Consider the following 18,974-nt stretch of genomic DNA (forward strand, 5'->3'; position numbering starts at 1 on the left):
TTGAATAGAGTAGAGCAAGGTTCCAGTTATAGGGCAGTGCCAACGGCCATTGTTGAATTATTATCGTATCAATACAATTTAAACTTTATAGTAATATTTTTCTTTTCTAACCATAACTTTATGGTGTGATGAAAAAATAAGGTTACAATACAAAAGACCCTATATGTTTCTAAATTTTTAAATAAGTCCTTATCCTTCAATTTATACCCAATTGAACCCTTCAAGTATTAATTTTATTTAATGAAACCCTTATTGTACTATTTTTGTTTAATCAAACCTTTATATTTGCATCAAAAAAAGTACTAAACATGAACATCCACGTGATATAAAATCAGAATATACAAGATGGAAATATGTTTTGTTTTTCGCCTATCCTTATCCAATATAACCGTATGCTCCACTTAAACAATGATTTCCATTAAACTTTGAAGACCTTAGGGAAGGCATGACTATTCAATTAATGTGAAGAACATTTGCATGCTATACATTCCATTGTAACCACAAACTATGGCATCCTTCATGTTTACAACTCTTCGTTTCAATTTACTTCTAGGAACTAAAATCACTTTAATTGAAAGCTCAGGGAAACTATGACACAGGCTGAGACATTCGTGATGCAGTGAGCAGTCACTTGACTCATGGCCCTCTTAGTAGCATGCTACTCAAAATACTCACAGTTTCATGTTCTGAGCAATTAGATCATGCAGAAACTTTGCAATCTTCTCTGGTAACAAGCATCTGGCCTTGTTACTTAATTGTACTGTAGAGGTCTCCTCCATGTGTGCTCGTTGTACTCTTTTGTTTGTTCTTTGGGGCGATCATGATTGCACTTTAGACAAACCTTGTTCCTTCTGTAATTCAAGAAATCACATCTGCAAAGAACATTGTACTGGTAAATAAATATATTCATTTTCAAATCAAAACTGAACATTGAGAGGCACAGATAGAGAGACATACGAAGGGCATTCCCATTCTCCAGGATTTAGCTGTCTCTTCGGCCTTGCCTCTTGACAACGTAAACACTTCCTATTGCTAGCAAAATTCATAAATCCACACCTGCAGACAGAAAAGCAAATTTACTAAGAAAGGATCAAAGTTATCAAAATTGCAGACAAGGAGCAAGTTACCCAAGTATGAAGCATCATTCATGTAACCTAGGCTGTAATAAAACCAGAATATAATCCCACAGTCGGATTACATTCTGTCCTATAAATAGTCTCTTCACCATATGAAGCAAAGCATATGATAGAAAAATTCCAAGTAATTTTCAGGTGTCATTTCCTCCAAATTCCTACTAATTCTTTTTCCAAATCAGCAAATCAGAAGGGTTAATGGCAATTCAGGTCACAGTACTACTACAAAATGTTCAACTTAGCCCCTGAATTCTGGAAATGTTGAAGTTCATACTCAAAATATCCCTCCCACCCACAAAAAAAAAAAAAAAAAATCAAATCCTTTCTCCAAATCCATGACAAATATTCCATTATTAGCTATATTTAAAACAAGAAAAAGCTGATGTGGGCAAGACCCATTTAATGGAAATTTCAATGGGCTCCACTCAGCCCCTTTACTTCCCAGGTTGTCAATTTGCTGTTTTTTCCTCTTTCTCTCTTCCAAAAATTGGAAGACAATTGATGATGAAACTTTTGAATGGTTGAGAACTGAAGATTAACCAATCTTTGTATCTTTAATAATGTGAAATACCATCTTGTATTGTAATTTGTAGGCAAATCCTCAGCACGATAAGTGTGTTCACCCCAAAAATTATACCAAAAACACCACCAAAAGAAATTGCCAAAAAACAAAAATCCAAAAAGATATCTACCCAAAACCTAAGGGCAAAGTGTAAAGCAAAAGTTTGAAGGAATAGAAAGCAATTCGTTCACAATCTCCCTTGACCAGTTTCAAGCCAAGCTCAGTTTAAATAACTTGGATGTCAAATTCAAGATTGTCAGTGGGCTTTCAAGGGTACTAGGAGAGAAAGAGAGAGAGAAAGAGAGAGAGAGAGAAGACCATTACTAGCAAGGCTCTGGAAATAGCTCATTGGTGAAGGTTGCTAGTGACGACAAGAGGCCTTCAGATAGATGACGAGAGAGAGACAGGGCAAAGGAAAAATACAAGAACAAATGTTCTTTTTGTTGAATTGCAAATGATGGCTCTGGCCATCACTAGACTTCCAGCAATGGTGGCTAAGAAGTAGAAAATTAGGGAAAGATGAGATGTTGCACAAACGAGAAAAAAAGGTTGTGGAACCTAATAAACATTCAGCTCACTGGAGGCTTAGGCAGCTACAAAATTCTGTAGTAGCATTTTTACTCCCTGCTACTGAATCTTTTTATGTCAGCAACAATGTAAAAAAAAAGGATTTGATAGCAACTTTTTATAGTTTAAGGAGTAACTTCAATATTTTCAGAGGATAGGGACTAGACTGAACATTTTCGTAGAGTGCAAGGACCAGATTTTCTGTTAAGCAAAAGAAAAAAATTGGTGATGTGGTTTATAGGGAACCTTCAACAAAACAAACCAAAAGCATGCGGCAGTCTAACACAACATCCATATACATCTTCTTTCAGTCCAACTTGAGATGTATGTTTTCTAAAACCAGCAGTAGAACAAGATATGCAAGTAACTCAGATGGCAATTAGATTGATTGCACCAAAAACTTCGAATATGGACAACATCAATTACTTTCTTTCTTTCTTTTCTCTTTTTTTTTCTTTTTGATAAATAGATTGCATCAATTTCACTAAAACTAATTCTGAATAATAATAAGGATGATATTAAATATGGGGCTGCCAACAGCACAAACGCTATTTAATAGAATGATAGTGAACAATTAAATATTCTTGGAAATTAGAAGGGCCCCTTAGCAGCATAAAATTGAAAAGCAACTTACTCTGGGCAGTTCCAATCTCCTTTCTTCATTTGAATATCATCTGTAACAACCTTCTTTGGACCCTCTGCCTTGCACTTTAAGCACCGTATGTTTCTAGAAAAGTTCATGAAATTGCACCTGGAACATTAAAGGCAATCAATGGACTATCTGAAGACAATATGAAAAATCTGCACACAATAAGTCTTCAGCTGGGAAGCACGAAAGTCATTGACAAGACTAATTATAAGAATCAACAAATAAATTTTGACAGATATCAGAAAAATAATTCCCAACCAATAACAACTATAACACAAAAGAAATATGATAACTTCATTCCTTCATTTCAACATATACACATCCACAGACTGATTTCTAAATATAATAAGTGAATTATTAGACTATTATGAAACCTGTACCAACAAAGAGAAAAGTGCATAACAATGTACTGTAGTGATAAACATGAGTTTCTCACCCACTGAACAGTGATAAGCATCAACTAGTATACTTAGAAAGCATTAAAATATTTGATTGCTGACAGCTGGGAAGATAATGCAAACTTACTCAGGGCAGATCCAATCTCCTTTCTTCATTTCAGTTTCATCACCACCAACATTTTTGGGGCCATCTTCTTTACATTTTAGGCATTGCAGATTTTTCGAAAAGTTCAAAAAATTGCATCTGCAATCAACAAGCAAAACTGGCCTATTATTGAAACTGCATGAAGTTCTATAAGAACAAAGAATGTGGAACTTCAACTTGAGACATCTTTCAGTAAGTTATATTTTCATAGGGTCATCCCTTTTTCCACCAACAGTACATTGCTCACTGCTCATTCAGGATCCTTGTAGGAAGCTTATACCACGGAGACTCTAAACTTCATTCATATTTAATATTCATCTTGGTTCAATTAGGGCTATAAAAAGCTTCTTTACTATTAAGAACCTGATTCCTACAGGTCGTTGGCCTCTTCCTACCCATAAAGCAAATGTTTCAATATTATCAAATCATGAAGGAAATAAAGTCACTTTTTATTCAACAAGATGCAGGGAAATAACCTCAAAAGCAAAGAAACTTCACATGAAACTTACTTGGGACACATCCAATCTCCTCTCTTCATTTCAACATTTTGAAAAACTTCATCATCATTGCCACTGATGGTTTTTTCCTTTCGAGGAGAAGCTTTAGCAGCAGGCCTAGGAAGTTCAGGAGCAGGTGATGTCTCACTCAATTTTGTCAAGTCAGAAAGCAGATTCCTTGCAGATACATCGATATGCTCTCTACCAGGAGGCTTCTCTCCCCCAGAAATAACAATGGGATCAAGGGCATAGGATAACAATATACGCACAATGTCCACAGTACGACTAGCACCTTCTGATTCCTTTAGTATCACATAAGCTCTATCACAGGAACCACGCAGATTGCAAGTACTACAAACCTGCAGAAAAAGTGCATTCAGACAATCACTCAAAGTTCTTACAGGCCTGGGCAGTTGGCAGCAAATGTGCCTTTCCAAACATGAAGTACATTTTCCAAGAGGTAAAAAGCTCGAAAACCAAATAACCGCAAAATTAACATATTGGAGAGTACATTCTCCTGTTGCTGAAAAAACTGTGCAAAGAATTTAATACTAAAAGGGAAAACAACATACATCCCCTTCATCAAGTCGAACATAGGCTCTCAACCTTTTAGCTGAATTCACAGCTTTTCGAAAAAGATTAGGACATCCACTCCCCACGACTGTTTCAATTTCATTAGTAGACAACAATCTGCATTAAATGGCAAAAGGTGAAGACCAAATTTGTGACCGAGTAAATTATATATCAAATTATTGCCATAAAACAGATAGACACCATCGCCACATAAACAATCTCAGAATTCACTTTAAGTTTCACAGCAACTTAAGCACAGTAATAATCTTCCATTTCACAATATAAGAACTAAAATTCCGTTCAGTTGTTGCGTTTACTCTTTGTTATCTGCTTTTGGAAGTAAAGCAGAAATAACAAAAAATAAGTAACGAAGAAACAAAATAGAGAGAGCTTTGAGTTTATTTAGAGGAGAAATGGAACTGGCCACTAAGCTAATGATAGTAAGGCCATAAAAATGAAAAAACCATTACTTGAAAAGATCGTAACGGTCACGAGCGAAGCTAAGGCAAGCATCTTTCAACAAATTCATGTCCTTATAATCAGTGCCAGCATCGGCAGTGGCAGCAGTAGCTTCAACCAAGTAACCCTTGGACTTTAATCTGTCAACGAAAGTTACCCATTCAGGCCAGGGGTGAGGTTCAGACGCCGAATCGAGAAGTTCTGTGCTGTTGGCGTTGAGTGTAGTGTCCAGGGCGGCAGCAGAGGAAGTGTGGCGGTGGAAGCGGAGGGCCAGGGTGGGAAAAGGCTTGGAGGAGAGAAGCTGAGAAGGAAAAGGAAGAAAGAGCGGTTTCTGGGCACGGAAGACGGAGGTGCCGAAGAGTAAGGATCTTAAAGCCGACATTTCGTTGTTTGGCAGAGAGTAAGGGAGACAGAAGGAGAGAAAGATGTGTTAGGTGGCCATTGAAAACTGTTTGAAGAAGCAGGCTTTCTTGGCTTTGGAGGGTTTTAGAAGAAGCAATAACTGAAGATAGGGTTTTCTTTCCTTTTAATTTTTTTTAAAAAACTAGTGCAAATACTATTTATAGTAATAATAATTCAATTTTTTATGTATTCACAGCCATTAGTAAAATTTAATTTTTATTTTTATAACTGTTTTTATTTAATACATTACTTTCATCAAAATTAAAAATAAATAATATACTAATTACAAAAATCTTTATATAAATATTACCTTATTCCGATAGCATTCTTTAACATTTTTGTGTCTAATTAATGGTTGTTATTTATCTAATTCATTTTTTCATCAAATTTAAGAAAAGAACAATATCTTACCTTAATGGTTTTTTTAACAAAGGCATACCTTGATGTTACTATATTAAGTAATATTTTTTTACAGTACATTAGATTCATCACGTTAATCGTCAATTATTATATTTAATATAAAAAATATCTTAACTATGTTAAGTAATAGAGTTTTGCTAATGAGTAAACTAAGGATACTCCTTTAAGAGTATTATATTTAATAATATCTGTTTTCAATGCCTTGAAAACAATTACATTAATATTAACTATTAGATTTAACACAAGAATATGGGCACTTGTTAGTAAATTCTTAAATAATATTTTCTATCAACATATTAGAATTTCTCATATATGTTAATCATTGACTATTACATTTAATACTAAAATATGGGAACTCACTTTAAAAAGTACTAATATACTTTAAGATTATTACATTAATTAATTATTTTTTAAAAAATTTGGAAAGATTTTTGTTAACAACAGCTATTATAGTTAATTAAGATATTATTTATGTAAAAAACATATTACAATTATCGGGATGCTATTCAAAAAATTCACCAATTTATTTATTTGAAGGAGGTAATATATTTATTTATTTAAATTTAAATGAAACTAAATAAAGTAAAAAACTAAAAATCACATTTTTGTAAATAAATAAAGTATTTTCTTTCAGTTTTATTGTTTTATATGTGTTAGTAAATTTCTGAAAAATATCATCAAATATATTTTTTATTTTTTGTTAAATTAATTTAGTAATGTTTAAATATACTAAATGGAGTATATGGTAATAAATGTCTGTTTATATGTTTTTATAGACAAAAGAAATTACAGTGAACAAAAGGGGCAAAAGAAATTGGGAAATAAATAGCAACGAACACCTAAAACCCCATCCCCGGAACATCATAAACCCCTCTCTTTCTAATTTTTTTCTTTTTTTAAAAAGAAAAAGTTCTCCCTCGAAACTTTCCTCAAAAAACCACCACGAGCCGAGATCTGCTCTCTCCCATAGGATTGCCAAATGAGAGGGGCCTCCTCATTCACCTCCTCCGTCCTCTCCAGGACCCTCGCCACCGTCCACGACAGAGGAGCAGCCGCCGCCCTCCAGCCTCGTTCCCTCCGGGTAGCGCTCTTTTGCAGCAGCAGAACCAACAATTCCTACACTCGCTTGCGTTGGTTCTCTCCGGTCCTCACCTCCTTTTCCAGAAGCTCGGCTCGAGCCGTCTCTCTTGGTCTTGCCGGCGCTGTCGCCTCCGTTGCCACCGCTGCTTCTGTCTACGCCAAGGAGCCGCCACCAGCTGAGATCATGCCCAAGGACGTCGTTCTTTATCAGTATGAGGCCTGTCCTTTTTGCAATAAAGTTAAAGGTAGTTTACCTTTATGGATTTTGTTTTTCGTACTTTCATTGCATTCATTCCAATTCAAATTTTGTGGGACAAAAACAATCACTTTAAAATTAGTATTAGTTGATTTGGTACTTGCTCATTTGCCTCTTGAGGCATGAAGCAAGAAGCAAAAAGGGGAAAACTTATTTGGATACCAACTAATATTTTTGAATGATTAAAGTTTAAACAGTTAATGTTATCGTTTTAGTTATACTCGAAACAATTATATTCTTACAGTTTAGCTATTCGATAACTTTTTAGTCAGATATGATTTGCCTTTTACCTTCTAATCAAAATTTTATGTATAAGCATATCTGATTTTTGATTCATGACTCCGGGATCATCATATTAAGATCTGAACTCAGTGTCTGAGATGGTCCTAATTCCTTTTCTACAATTCTCTAATCTCCGAGAACCTAAACGTAAAAGACAAGAGAGGGAGGAGATTTAGCTTTTCCTTTATTTAGTAAATCCTTAGTCTCATCCATCATAGGATTTAGGATTTCATATAGGCCTACACAGAAAAGCGTAGCCCACTTTATTAGATCATATTATGGATTATATTATTGTCTCATTATCCTGATCAAATTAACTTAGTCTAATCTTGATAAAATATAAAAGTAAGTGATGTAAGTCCGCATTTTAATTATAAGGGAAAATCTAGCACTAGCAACTTCTAAGGAAGTAGAATGTAAATTGTAGCAAAAGCAACAACCATGGGAGATACTTAATTAGGTATCATTTGGTTGTTTATGCTACTTGCCTTTTGCTCTTGAAAAAAAAAAAAAAAACAAAAGTGCATTCAGAAAGAAAGACAAATTATATTTTTGAAGAATTAAAAATTAAAAGATAACAAATGCATGATTTTACTCTGATATGAAACAATTATGTTAGAGTTGGCCTTGCCTTTTAGTCATTCGTTCATTTTCATAAACTATAATTTTCCTTTCTACCATTTGCATTTCTAAGCAACTTTTTAGGAAGTTAAAAGCAAAGAGCAAAAGTAACAAAGAATTAGACTTCGATAATTTCATGATTTGGGGTTTACGTCTTGCTGTTTCAGCATTCTTGGACTACTATGACATACCATACAAAGTTGTGGAAGTCAATCCCATTAGTAAGAAAGAAATCAAGTGGTCTGATTACAAGAAGGTGCCTATACTCATGGTCGATGGTGAACAGCTGGTGGACTCATCAGGTTCTTGTTGTCACAACTCTTTATAGTTTATGTTAACTTTTTGGTTAGATATTTATTATGTGTAAAAAAACTAACCATTTCTTTTACATTATTGACTTATTTAAGCTCTTTTGTTGCAACAATTGATTGAACTGGCATGTGGAATTTGCAGCTATTATTGACAAATTGAGTGAAAAAGTCCTTCCAAAGAAAATGATTAATTCAGGTGCTAACGAAGATGAAGAGACAAAGTGGCGAAGGTACTGTGTTGTTTAGTTGTTTTTATTGTTCTTCTGTGCGAATTTTCTTTTTTGCTCTTAATTCTTTAATCCGCCTTGGAACTTGGTCTCTGGGGCTTCTATGTATCGGCTGATATTGTTCAAAATTTGAGGAATGCTAGGGGCAGTCACCCCAACCGGTGCTTTTCAACACCTATCCTCTCAATGAGCCATATCATTGCACATTTTTATGCAGAGACTAGCAACTTCTCCTAGCAAGTCGCCGGACTTCATTAAACTTTTTTCTCTTCTATCACTAAATGCATATTATTTTAAAAAATTAAATGATAAAGACAAATTCTCAAAGCCTTGAGGCCCAAACCACCCAACATAACTAAAAGGGAGGGAAAGCTAACTTGGGTGGGAAAAATAAAGAGAAAAATTCTCCCTTCAGGCACAGAGACCGATATATCCTCTTTCTGTTTTGGTGCCACGTTTATTAGAAATTCTTTTCTTTTTATTCAATTGGGGATACTAGGTGGCAAATACTATCTCCATTATTTCATCTCTATTTTTGTCACTTACATATAATTTTAAACATGATTGGGTATCTATCACTTTTTGTTTTCCCCTGAAAGGGGTGTCTCTCTATCTGCTTCTATATCAACTTGTCTTAGTTGTCTATATAGTATATAATATCTGTGTATGAACTAAAAAATTGAGAAAAAAATAATTTTAAGGTAAAATTATATTTAGGAAATAATATAATAATTTAATATCTAAACCCATTGGAAATTGAGTTTCCTTTGATGACGCCAAAATATTTCTCAATTGTAGATAATCTTTTCAATTCTACTTTTATTTGTATAATATTGATTTAATTCTTATTAAAAATATTTTATCTGGCTTAGCAATAGTAATTGAGAAAAATTTAGATATAGATGCAATTGATTTAGTTTTCTATAAATTTTAGATTCGAAACTAATTGAGATAAAATTGATCATGAATAAGTTCAAAATAATGCCAAAATAATGGTATACTAATAGAAGACCAACCAGTCAATTATGTTTCTATACTAGAGTGTAGTAAATTGAAGGGTATTTTAGTTTTTCGAAATTTTATTTGAGACGAGCGAAAGCCTACGTAGACTTTGACTGTACAGTGAACAAAAACGAGTTTACTGGAATTTTGATTAACAGGCTTCCGGTCTTTTATGTGAGATTACATGGGTCTTTTAACTGCTCAACTGTTGAAGCACCTACTTCTAGCATTCCCCTTAAATTTTCCATTATGTGATCTTCTTGAGTGGTATTGTGTTGTGGCCAGTTGATCTCAATACCTACCCTCACAAAAACAAGAATAATTTGTATAGATATTTAGGTTTCTTTGTAGTTGAGTCCCATGCTTACAAATATGAAATCTATACTTAGCAAAGCTGTTAGGTATTATGATATATATAATGAGCATAGATGCAAATATTCCTGGAAGTAGATACAGGTATGTCTCTGTACATAACTGTACATATGCTGTTTTTTTCTTCTGTCTCAGACTTGCTATCGATTGATGATCTCCTTCTTTATCACAGTGGTTGATACATTTTAGTGTATCATTTTCATAGTCTTCCTTGTGCTTTAGCTGCTAGGATTGCTACTTCATCTTTGGTACACTAATAATGTTGTCATTATGTAGGTGGGTTGACAACCACTTGGTGCATGTCTTATCTCCAAACATATACCGCAACACTTCTGAGGCTCTTGAGTCTTTTGACTACATCACTAGCAATGGTAAATCAATGCATGGATTTATAGTGTCTATACGTTGCTTCCTTTGCCCCCCACACCTTTGCTGTGTTCGTATTAATTTTTAGTTAAAATGCTTGATTCATTTACCCCTAAAGTTAGGGTATAATTAGGTGAATATTATGTTGTATATAGCAGATTCTTTAATAAGTCATGAGCACACAATTTTATATATTTATGAATAATAAGAATCATCAATTTATTAGGCTTCTTTGTATCTTCATTAATTGAAATGTTTTATAAAATGCCTATGACTTCTTATGTACTTTGCCAAACAAATTGCAACATTTTAAAGGTCAACAAGCATTAAGTAGGGAACATTACTATTTTTGAGAATTAAACAATGTATTGCCTTTGTTTTAAAATACTTGTTAAAATAAGAAACATTACTATTCCCAATGATGAATTTCAGATAAAATTTTACAGTTAAATTTTAGGAATAGGATATTGAGGATGTGAAACGGTACAAAATAAATTGGATAGAGGTAATTGGGATTAGTCATGTCTAATTTCTTTTACCGTCTGTACCACCACCTCTCTCACTATGTTTCTTTGGTGATGTTCTTAAGCATAACCTGTAAAGTGCAAACCTGAACTTTTGTTCTGCTGGTGAACCAACCCTAAACAGAGAGTGCCAGGTTTCATATGGTGTTTTACACTTCATGAGTGATTTGAGAAAGCGAGACTAAGAAAGTAGTGGAATTATGGGAATAAGATTTGAATAATAGGGAAACAGTGATGTAGGTGGGTTGACAACCACTTGGTGCCTGTTTTATTCCTAAACATACACCGCAACACTTCTGAGGCTTGTGACTGTTTTGACTACATCACTAGCAGTTGTAAATTAATGCATGGATTTGTAGTATCAATACATAGCTCCCTTAATCCCAGCCGCACCTTTGCTGTGTTCATAGTCATATTTAGTTTCAATATCAATTATATTCCATGTTCTAATAGTCTTGATTTTCATGATAGTCTCTTCTCTAACTGCAGGTAATTTTAGCTTCACTGAGAAGATAACAGTGAAATATGCTGGAGCTGCTGCTATGTATTTTGTATCCAAGAATCTAAAGAAGAAATATAACATCACTGATGAACGTGCTGCCTTATATGAAGCAGCAGAAACATGGGTGGATGCTCTAAATGGTCGGAATTTTCTTGGTATGTTTTTTATACGCAGTGAATATAGTTTTCAGAGATCAAGTCAAATACATTTAAGTATATGCACCAAATAATGGATTGATCATTATGACAAGCGTTGATCACATGGCAGCTATATGATGTCTATATAGAAAACTTTGGTTGTTAGTCTTGGTAGGGTAACAATTGAATTGAATTGATACATCAAAATGAAGCTGAGTCTCCCAGAGCATAACCTTGAACCAATGTTAAGAGTGTTCTATAGGAGCATTGCTTTTCTATATCCTATGCCCTTGAACAATTGTTGAATTTGTGTAGGGGGATCTAAGCCTAATCTAGCTGACCTTGCCGTCTTTGGGGTGCTAAGACCCATCCGTTACCTGAGGTCTGGTAGAGATATGGTGGAACACACTCGAATTGGAGAGTGGTACTCTAGAATGGAGGAAGTGGTTGGAGAGTCATCAAGGATCAAGGCTTAAGACCATGCACTCTCAGCAGCATCTGTAGCCAACAATTTATATATCTTCCATAGAAACCAAAAACAGTTTCGGTTCTCAAAACAATTTTTGCGATCAGGTGATGAATGATCACAAAGTTTTTTGGGTAATTCCACAAACTTGTAATTCATTGAACGTTGCAAATTGTCGATTGTTTTGTACGTAGATTTTATAAGCAGTCCTAAACAAGTTTTATGGCTTGGAGGGGAGTAAGAATCTTAAAGCTGACATTTCTTCGTTTGGTAGAGAGTAATGGAGACAGAAGGGGAGAGAGATTTTGTTGGGTGGCCATTGAAAACTGTTTGGAGAAGCAATAAATTGAAGGTAGGGTTTTCTTTCCATTTTATCTTATCTTCTTTTCAATTTTTTTTAGTAGCTCTTGTTATATATTAGTTGAATTTCTTATGGATTTTGTTAATAAGCGAATTTTTATAATTAATTCTAATACTATTTATAGTAATAATTTTATATTATATGCTGTAGTTATGTGATAAACTTCAATATATTGAGAACATATATTATTTAATATAATAATAATATTAAAATGTAACCTTCCACACTCAGTAAAATTCAATTTTTAGAAAATGCTTTTTATTTAATACTATATTTTCACCGAAATTAAAAATAAACAATGTGTTAATTAAAATTTGTTATAAAAATTTTCTTTTGGTGGACTTAAGCCAATTGTCCTCAAATCATTCATTAACAAAACTTTACCTTTAATTAGTGTCTATAATTATAGGGTTTAATAATGCATGCTCTAATGGCATATTTGGTTGGGAGAAATGGTAATTATCACTTTTTTCTTCATTTTTGAATAAAAAAATTATCAATCTCGAAGAATGCCCATTCTATTAAAACTTGGAATAACTACTACCGAATCTCTACATGATATTATCAATTCTAAGTTTCATGGAATAGAACGCAAATAGTTATGTAGAATATTAAGTGAAACTACGAATCTTACCATATAATATCACATTAATATTTTACAATAAATTATTAAATTAATAAAATTTTAATAAAAAATTAATTAAACAAGAAAAAAGGAAAAATAAAAATAGAAAAAAAATAAAAATAAATTCAATTAAAAATCATATTACTAATTTGATAGTAAATTATTAATATTTTACTATTTGAATAAAAAGAAATTAAAAATGAAAAAATGAAAATAGAGAAAAAGAGAAAATTAAAATTAAAATATCATTAATATAATATATATATTTAATTGAAAATTTTTGCAAGGCCCAATTGCCTTGTTAAAATTTTATTAATAAAATAAATAAAAACGTACAAATAGGAGAGGGACATCAACCTTACCTCCAATTTTACATGGGCACAAATTACTGCCCTTTTTACAAGAGTCTAAAATTAAAAGAAAATAACAATAAAAATAAGTTAGGAGTGTTACTTTTTTACATTTATTTAAAACGAACATAAAATAAATTGAGTTTATCTAATTTTAAAATACCACCTGATTGGCCTTGAACTTGAGTAAATACCTGAAGATTCTGGTGAGTATGACCCTGATTAGATAATAAGTCTGCCACTCGATTCTCTTCCTTGTAAATATTTGAAATTCTATAGGAAATATTTTGCAAGCATTTCCTTATAGATTCCAACAAATACCGTAAATCATGCGACCTTTTTTATCCTCTTGTAGCATATAAATAACCACCAATGCAACCATCTCTATCCACACTCTGGGTATATTATATATTTGGTATAAAAGCAAGCCTCTGTGTAGAGGTGTCAATATGGGCCTAGCCCATCGGGCTAATTCATTTTTTATTAAATATGGGGTGGTTTGGGTCTGAATATTTTAGGTCCATATTATAACCGAGCCTAAATGGGCTAGCCCGTTTGATTAGAGGGTTGACCCGGGTTGGGGCGGGCCAAAAAAATTAATTATGGGTAATTAGCCAAGTAAGACAAAAGAGGCCCCACCGGCAACTACCCAAATGTAAGACCCAAGACCAAGAAGCCTAACCGCCCAAGACCCTAATTGGCTAACTCCCTAACCGGCTAACCTAATAACCCCAAATCGACAAATCCCCATCCGCTCGACTACTCGAGCCACTTGTTTTGCACCGTTGCTGGACTTCTGGACAAAAATTCCCTAAATCGGTAAATCCCCAAATCCCTCATCGCCCGACTGCCCGAGCCATCTGTTCTGCATCGCTTGCTCGACTTCTGGACAAAAATTCCCCAAATCAGCAATCGGCAATCACCTAAGGCCTAACCACCAGATCCCCAAATCCCCCGCCTAAGTCCTCTCTCGTTTTGCTTCTCGTTCCCGGCTATAAAGCTTCTCGACTTCTGCTATCTCTGTAAGTCCTCACTCCTCACTTCCCGGCATGATTATGATTATATTTGTCATGGGATAATAGCTATTTTCAGCGTTAGAATTTTTCCTTTTTTAGCATGCATCGCAATAATGTTGTTAACGCTGAGAGTGTGGAAGAACAGTCTTTAGTTTCGGAAACGACACCATATTAATTGGTTCTTTAAGTAACCAAATCTAGTTTAAGGGATAGTGAGAATGGTCTGTCATTGTGTTGTTAGATAATTAAATACTAACTTTGAACTGCTTTGTTTGCTAATTCTTTGTGTATGTTTGCTTTTAGTTTGTGCATTTTTAAGGGTAGACGTTCATTTTTAAGCTTGTTCACCACAAAACAACCTTAACCCCTTATGCATTCACCAACAGAAAAAAAAAAAATAGTTGGGCAGGGTGAGGTAGATTTGAGATTACTGGTGGATATAAAACTAGTCATTTAATACTTGCAGTAAGTAGTAATTTTGGTGATGCATGCTGAATGTACTATTCTTGGAGTGGTTTAATTTTTGTGAATTGTGAATTTGTGAAATGTTAGAAGTGGTTTAATTTTTGTGAATTGTGAATTTGTGAAATGTTAAAAAATGAATTCACCCTTGCCTAAAATCCAACTTTTGAATTGGATCAATCAGTTTTTATAAATTTTTAATATTTTTTATTCATGTTGATGTTATTTGAAGGTAACGGTGATGGATCAATTAGTTGAAAACTGTATAAATGTGGATGATGACGTGGACATTTTGAATGAGGATGAAATTCCCTCTCAATCTCATATATCTGAATCTGAACAATTGAATAAGAGGATCAAAAAAGAAACTTCAAATGTTTGGAATTATTTTACTAAAATAGGCAAAAAGCAAGATGGAGTAGAAAGGGCAACTTGTAATGGTTGTAAAATGGAGTACAAGGTTGGCCCTAAACCTGGTGGCTCTAATTATGGCACTTCACATTTGAGTCGTCACATTGACACTTGTAAATTCATTTCCTATTTTAATCCACATCAAATGCTAATGGATTATGAAGCGAAAGTAAAGGCTAGAAAGTTTGATCCTAGGATTTCACGTGACATGCTTGCTGAAGCTATAATTAAACATGACTTGCCTTATACTTTTGTTGAATATGATAAGATTAGAGCTTGGGCTAAGTATGTAAATCCAGATGTGGTGATGCCTTCTAGAAACACTACTGTATCTGATGTCTTGAGAATTCATTTGAGAGAGAAAGAGAAACTTAAACAAGCCATGGCCAAGGTTCCTAATAGAATTTGTTTGACTTTTGATGTATGGACAGCATCTACTTCTGAAGGTTATATTTGTTTGACTGCTTATTTTGTCAATGAAAATCAGAAGTTATGTAGCCAGTTACTCAACTTTTGTCGTATGCCTCCTCCACATACTGGAGTTGAATTAGCTGCTACTATATTTGATTGTTTGAAAGAATGGGGAGTAGATAGAAAAGTTTTCTCTCTTACTTTAGATAATGCTTTTGCTAATGATAACATGCAAGGTATATTGAAAAGCCATCTTCATTTGCAAAGTAGCTTGATTTGTGATGGTGCATTTTTTCATGTCTGTTGTTGTGCTCATATATTAAATCTTATTGTTCAAGAGGGCTTGAAAGCAGTCAATGAAGCATTGTTTAAAATTAGGGAGAGTGTGAAATATGTAAAGGTATCAGATGGGAGGATGAAAAAATTTCAAGAATGTGTTCAACATGTTGGTATTGATGTAGGTGTTGGGTTGCATTTAGATGTGTCAACTAGATGGAATTCAACATATTTGATGCTTGAAAGTGCAATCAAATATCAAAAAGCTTTTGCTAGCCTACAATTTGTTGATAAAACTTATAAATATAATCTATCTGATGAGGAATGGGAGAGAGTAATGATCATTTGTGAATTCTTGGAGCCCTTTTATGAGACCACAAACTTGATATTCGGTTCATCTTATCCAATTTCCAACTTGTATTTCATGCAAGTTTGGAAAATTGAATCGATTTTAAATGATAATTTGCATAATGAAGATGAGGTTATCAAGGATGTGTCTCAAAGGATGAAAATGAAATTTGATAAGTATTAGAAAGATTATAGTGTAGTGCTTGCATTTGGAGTTATTCTTGACCCAAGGATGAAGCTTGATTTATTAAGATTTTGCTATTCTAAGGTTGATGCTTTTACTTGTCATGAAAAGTTAGAAAATGTGAAGACAAAGTTGTACGAGCTCTTTGAAAAATATGCAAGCAACACTCATGCATCAAGTACATCTTCTCACTCTACGAGTAATTTGCCTAAGCAAGTTGGAGGGGGAACTAAACCCAAGGGATCAAAGATCTTTAGTGTAAGTTTTGTGTCTTTCCTTTATCTTATTACATGAGAATTTATGTTACTTTATTTATGTTTTGATAATTATTTTTTTTGTCTATGTATTTAAAAATTGTAGGAGTTCAAAATGTTTCAAAATGAAACAATTTCTATTGTTGGAAAGTTTGAGTTAGATGTTTATTTAGATGAGGCAAAGCTTGATTATGAAGTGTTTGAAGACTTGGATGTGCTTAATTATTGAAAGGATAATGCCAAGCGCTTTCCTGATCTTTCTATTATGGCACGAGATGTATTGAACATTTTGATTACTACGATAGCATCAGAGTCTGCTTTTAGTATTGGTGGTCATGTTCTCATTAAGTTTAGAAGTTCCCTCCACCATGAAAATGTTTAAATACTTGTTTGCTCGAAAAATTGGTTGCATGGCTTTTCTTTAGCTGCCGATGGTATTGTTTATTTTATATATTTCAATATCTTTAATCTTTACTTGTTAAATTAATAATTTTAGTTAAAATTGAAACTCACTATATCTTTTTTTTTTTATGATAATGAATATTAGATGATAATGATTCAGAGTTGGAGAAATCATTGCTGTCCAAACAAGACTCAAATGTTTTGATTGAGGATGAAGATTGAGAAGAATATAGATTAGTTTTGAAGTTTATAAATATTTGATTATGTACTTATGTAGTTATGCTAATGGGATTGTAGTTTGTGTAATTGTGTTAAAAATTGAAATTTTATTTATATTTGATGTAGTGTATTTGCTTATTTATGTTTGGTGTAATTTATTTGTTTGTAACATGTTTTTATTATTCAATTTATGTATTAAATCATTGTATAATTTTATTGATAAAGAGTTAAAATTTTTTTTTGAAAAAAATGGGTTGGCCCAGTTGGCCCATGGGCTAGCAAGGGTTGGGTTGGGCTGGGGATTTGATAGCCCATATAAAATATGGGATGGCCCTTCTCGGCCCATATTTTTTCAACCCACAAGGGCTTGGGTCGAGTTGGGCCCGGCCGGCTCAAATTGACAAGTCTACTTCTGTGTAATGCTAATAATTCCACCTTCATTGAATGAGTGGCTGTCGTAACGTACGGGTCCGGGGACCCGATCGCCAGACGCGGGCGAAAATAAATCGGTTTAGAAGTTGCCACCAATCTTTTTTTTTTTATCTAGGTGTGATTGGTCACCTATTAATCTGATTCTAATCGACGAAGTCCTAAATTAATTTTAGCTTCGTCGAAAGAACGAGAACTGGTCTACATTTTTAGAGATGGGTTCGGGAGTGCAGTTACGCACGGAGAATGGTTAGCACCTCCGTGGCACCCGTTCCACGAACGGTACCATTTAATCTTAAGTTATCTTTAATATAGCCTACTTTTAATTTAATCCCTACTTATTAATTAAATTTTTGTTAAATTGACTGACTGAGAGTTTTTATTTGGTTTTACGTATGCACATGATGCGAGCGTAAAATGATGTCATGACTTATTTATTTTAAATAATGGGGTCGGTAATTTTTTATTGAAAAATCATTCGAAGACCATCCCAACGCTTTGGTGAAGTCTCGAAATTTTTCTCACCTAGAGATATCCCTGGAAGAACTCGTCTCTACAAGCTCCTCGGGGAAATCCCATCATCGGGACTCCCGCACCATTTGCAAGATAAATGTGGCATGCAATGACAGTATAAAGTGATGAAATCTACATGACCGTGTTTATTAATTAGTTGGTTGGTAATACTAACATGCTTAATAATTTCAGGTAATTTATTGACTTATTCATATATTTATCATTATTATTTATAATTATTATATATCATTTTTTTATATACTATTTTAAACAACAATTATTCGAACTAATGCGTATAGGAGTATAGAATTCGGATTTATCCCGACGCTTCGGTGAAAATTCGCTTTGAACTCCGCACTTAAGTGACCCACTCGAAAGAGACAACTCTTTGCCCTTTTTAAGTGGTAATACTCAAATAATTGTTCCATTTATATTATTTATTATTATTATATTTTTAAAATATATATTTGTATCATGGATTATTATTATTATTATTATTATTATTTATTATTTGCAAGCCTCTAAGTATATTTATAATATAAATATTTTTTATTCACTTATTATTGTTATTATTTATATATATATTTTAATTTTTATTTTATTTTTATTTTTTTTAAAAAAAGAGGTAAACTAAATCTATTATGAATTTTTTTATTTATTTACTTATTTTATATATATATTCTTCTAAACTATGCATTTTTACTATTATTTTTTATTATTACTATCATTATTATTATTTTTATTTTTTAATATTAAATATAA

The 18,974-nt window shown here is 33.3% G+C and overlaps 3 protein-coding genes across 4 annotated transcripts; 2 read left to right on the forward strand and 1 right to left on the reverse strand.

The window, feature by feature from the left end:
• Positions 1-396: 396 nt before the first annotated feature.
• Positions 397-5,499, reverse strand: LOC18604339 (zinc finger (Ran-binding) family protein). Its single transcript, XM_018116637.2, has 7 exons — positions 4,995-5,499; positions 4,524-4,641; positions 3,964-4,310; positions 3,437-3,553; positions 2,897-3,013; positions 958-1,056; positions 397-872 (listed from the first exon to the last, which is right to left on the reverse strand). The coding sequence occupies exons 1-7, from the start codon at positions 5,363-5,365 to the stop codon at positions 752-754; spliced, it is 1,290 nt and encodes a 429-aa protein (XP_017972126.2). The 5' UTR covers positions 5,366-5,499; the 3' UTR covers positions 397-751.
• Positions 5,500-6,633: 1,134 nt separating this feature from the next.
• On the forward strand, positions 6,634-12,320 carry LOC18604340 (uncharacterized). Of its 2 annotated transcripts, XR_001926887.2 has the most exons (7): positions 6,634-7,130; positions 8,212-8,346; positions 8,498-8,585; positions 10,233-10,327; positions 11,336-11,503; positions 11,801-12,085; positions 12,226-12,320. XR_001926887.2 is itself a non-coding variant. In XM_018116800.2 (6 exons), exons 1-6 carry the CDS (start codon positions 6,785-6,787, stop codon positions 11,959-11,961), a joined length of 993 nt encoding a protein of 330 aa, XP_017972289.2. In that variant the 5' UTR covers positions 6,634-6,784; the 3' UTR covers positions 11,962-12,320. The 2 variants fall into 2 exon arrangements, 1 of the variants encoding a protein (XP_017972289.2); XM_018116800.2 differs by having other exon boundaries at positions 11,801-12,320.
• A 2,686-nt stretch (positions 12,321-15,006) lies between these two features.
• On the forward strand, positions 15,007-16,066 carry LOC148763528 (zinc finger BED domain-containing protein RICESLEEPER 4-like). Its single transcript, XM_088804572.1, has 3 exons — positions 15,007-15,823; positions 15,926-15,987; positions 16,049-16,066. The coding sequence occupies exons 1-3, from the start codon at positions 15,007-15,009 to the stop codon at positions 16,064-16,066; spliced, it is 897 nt and encodes a 298-aa protein (XP_088660698.1).
• The last annotated feature ends 2,908 nt before the right edge of the window (positions 16,067-18,974 follow it).

The sequence above is a fragment of the Theobroma cacao genome, chromosome 3 (assembly GCF_053813885.1).
Source record: "Theobroma cacao isolate CCN51 chromosome 3, ASM5381388v1, whole genome shotgun sequence".
Taxonomy (NCBI): domain Eukaryota; kingdom Viridiplantae; phylum Streptophyta; class Magnoliopsida; order Malvales; family Malvaceae; genus Theobroma; species Theobroma cacao.

Bases quoted from the DNA above. Each gene is read 5' to 3' on its own strand.
- LOC18604340 (XM_018116800.2), top strand. From the start codon at position 6,785: ATGAGAGGGGCCTCCTCATTCACCTCCTCCGTCCTCTCCAGGACCCTC. The intron at 8,347-8,497 runs GTTCTTGTTGTC...TGGAATTTGCAG, and splicing joins ACAGCTGGTGGACTCATCAG to CTATTATTGACAAATTGAGT. The intron at 8,586-10,232 runs GTACTGTGTTGT...GTCATTATGTAG, and splicing joins GAAGAGACAAAGTGGCGAAG to GTGGGTTGACAACCACTTGG.
- LOC148763528 (XM_088804572.1), top strand. From the start codon at position 15,007: ATGGATCAATTAGTTGAAAACTGTATAAATGTGGATGATGACGTGGAC. The intron at 15,824-15,925 runs GTATATTGAAAA...TTATTGTTCAAG, and splicing joins TGCTAATGATAACATGCAAG to AGGGCTTGAAAGCAGTCAAT.
- LOC18604339 (XM_018116637.2), bottom strand. From the start codon at position 5,365: ATGTCGGCTTTAAGATCCTTACTCTTCGGCACCTCCGTCTTCCGTGCC. The intron at 3,554-3,963 runs GTAAGTTTCATG...TGTTGATTGCAG, and splicing joins GGAGATTGGATGTGTCCCAA to ATGCAATTTTTTGAACTTTT. The intron at 873-957 runs GTATGTCTCTCT...TGTTCTTTGCAG, and splicing joins GGAGAATGGGAATGCCCTTC to ATGTGATTTCTTGAATTACA.